A 1,493-nucleotide genomic window follows, 5' to 3' on the forward strand; every position below is an offset into this window, starting at 1 on the left:
CTCATTTTTTATTTATTTATAAAAGTGCAAATTAAAACGTCTATTAATGCAAATCACTGCTTTGGGAGACAAATTAAGCGTGTTTGATTAAATTCTTTTAGTGTTCTAGCATAAACACATTTCTTTAATGAATGAAATCATCATTGCCTGTGCAGTCAAGGGCACACCGTGCTCCATTTTTACAAAAAAAAAAGAAAAAGAGAAAAATACATAAATCTCAATTTTTGCCACAATGCAGAAGGAAAGCATTTTATGTCTGACTAAGCAGAGAATTTGAGCTGGCAAACTCTTGCAGGTCATGAAATGGTACACAGAATACTTTATGTGCCCTGCTGCAAGGCTTGTTATATTGTATACAATGAATCTGTATTTCTGTAGCAGACAACAAATAGGTCACAAGGTCATATTTACACAGCTATGTTGCTACTGTGCTGCTTTACTGTATATGATTTAAAGGAACCGGTTATTGACATTAGTCCACAAATATAGTGCTTAATAAAAGCCTAAACGTACTGCTGGACATCCCTTTTTGTGTTTCACAGAAGAAAGAAATCCATGACGTGACAGTAAATGATGACAGACTTCAACGGTGGACAAACTGCAATGGTTGTTCATTACAAAGGGATTACACAGGAACGAGCATGTAGTGTTATGCAAAGGGACTCCAAAAAGAGATTTGTTTCTTCCTCTTTTATTCGTCCTCTTTATTTACTGAATGAAATCCTCGAAGGGAAAACGAGGAGTCTGTTTTGAATCTTGTGAAATGCAGATGTCCTCTGCTGAACTGCCACGGAGGAATCGACTCTGTATCTTCCAGAAAACACACAGGCGCTCACGACCACAGAGAGAGTCTGCGATACAACTGGCTGTCTGAACCAGAACGCCTCTTTCACACCAGCCATCTGTGAGTTTACCAGCGACATCCATTATAGCTACACTCTCGCAGAAGCAAAATGATATGCGCCGTCAGAAAAGGTCTGAGAAACGAGCAGTTTGGTGGAGCTCCAGGTCAAAGCAGCACAGGACCCGGCTCGCCAAGACTTAATCAAACTGAACACCAGCACTGGAGAAGATCCAGAAAACATCGGTCGCAGTCTGCAGTTAAGACTGTTTCTACATACGCTCCAATCAACCTTCCCAAATGAAACTGTAGGACATGCTTGATAGCAGGTGCAAATTCAGACAAACAAACACCTACTGTTCCAGAAGTGAATGAAAATCAGCTTCATTGAGCGTATTCAGAGTACACCTTCTTAAAGTCACCGATAAATTGGCAAATCCACCCAAAAACTTCTTGGGAGTCTTGATCCAAAGGCTCTCCAAATTTTATCTGTGGAAGAAAATGAAACCAAATGAACTGTGATATTGTTTATACACACAGTACAATAAAAAAAAACTATTTCATCTTGTAATTTTTAATGTCTAACTTAAAGTCAAAATATATATTTTTTCTAGATATTGTGTATTGTGTAGTATTATTTTACATAATATTA

At 38.0% G+C, this 1,493-nt stretch overlaps 1 protein-coding gene across 1 annotated transcript in view; it reads right to left on the reverse strand.

Moving 5' to 3' along the window:
- The window catches only part of LOC128011215 (uncharacterized), a 39,042-nt gene continuing 37,549 nt past the window's right edge, over positions 1-1,493 (reverse strand). The window contains exon 17 of the mRNA XM_052593394.1: positions 1-1,330. Within this exon, the coding sequence (XP_052449354.1) occupies positions 1,226-1,330 (105 nt within the window). The 3' untranslated portion in view covers positions 1-1,225. The remainder of the gene's footprint in view (positions 1,331-1,493) is intronic.

The sequence above is a fragment of the Carassius gibelio genome, chromosome B23 (genome assembly GCF_023724105.1).
Source record: "Carassius gibelio isolate Cgi1373 ecotype wild population from Czech Republic chromosome B23, carGib1.2-hapl.c, whole genome shotgun sequence".
NCBI lineage: Eukaryota > Metazoa > Chordata > Actinopteri > Cypriniformes > Cyprinidae > Carassius > Carassius gibelio.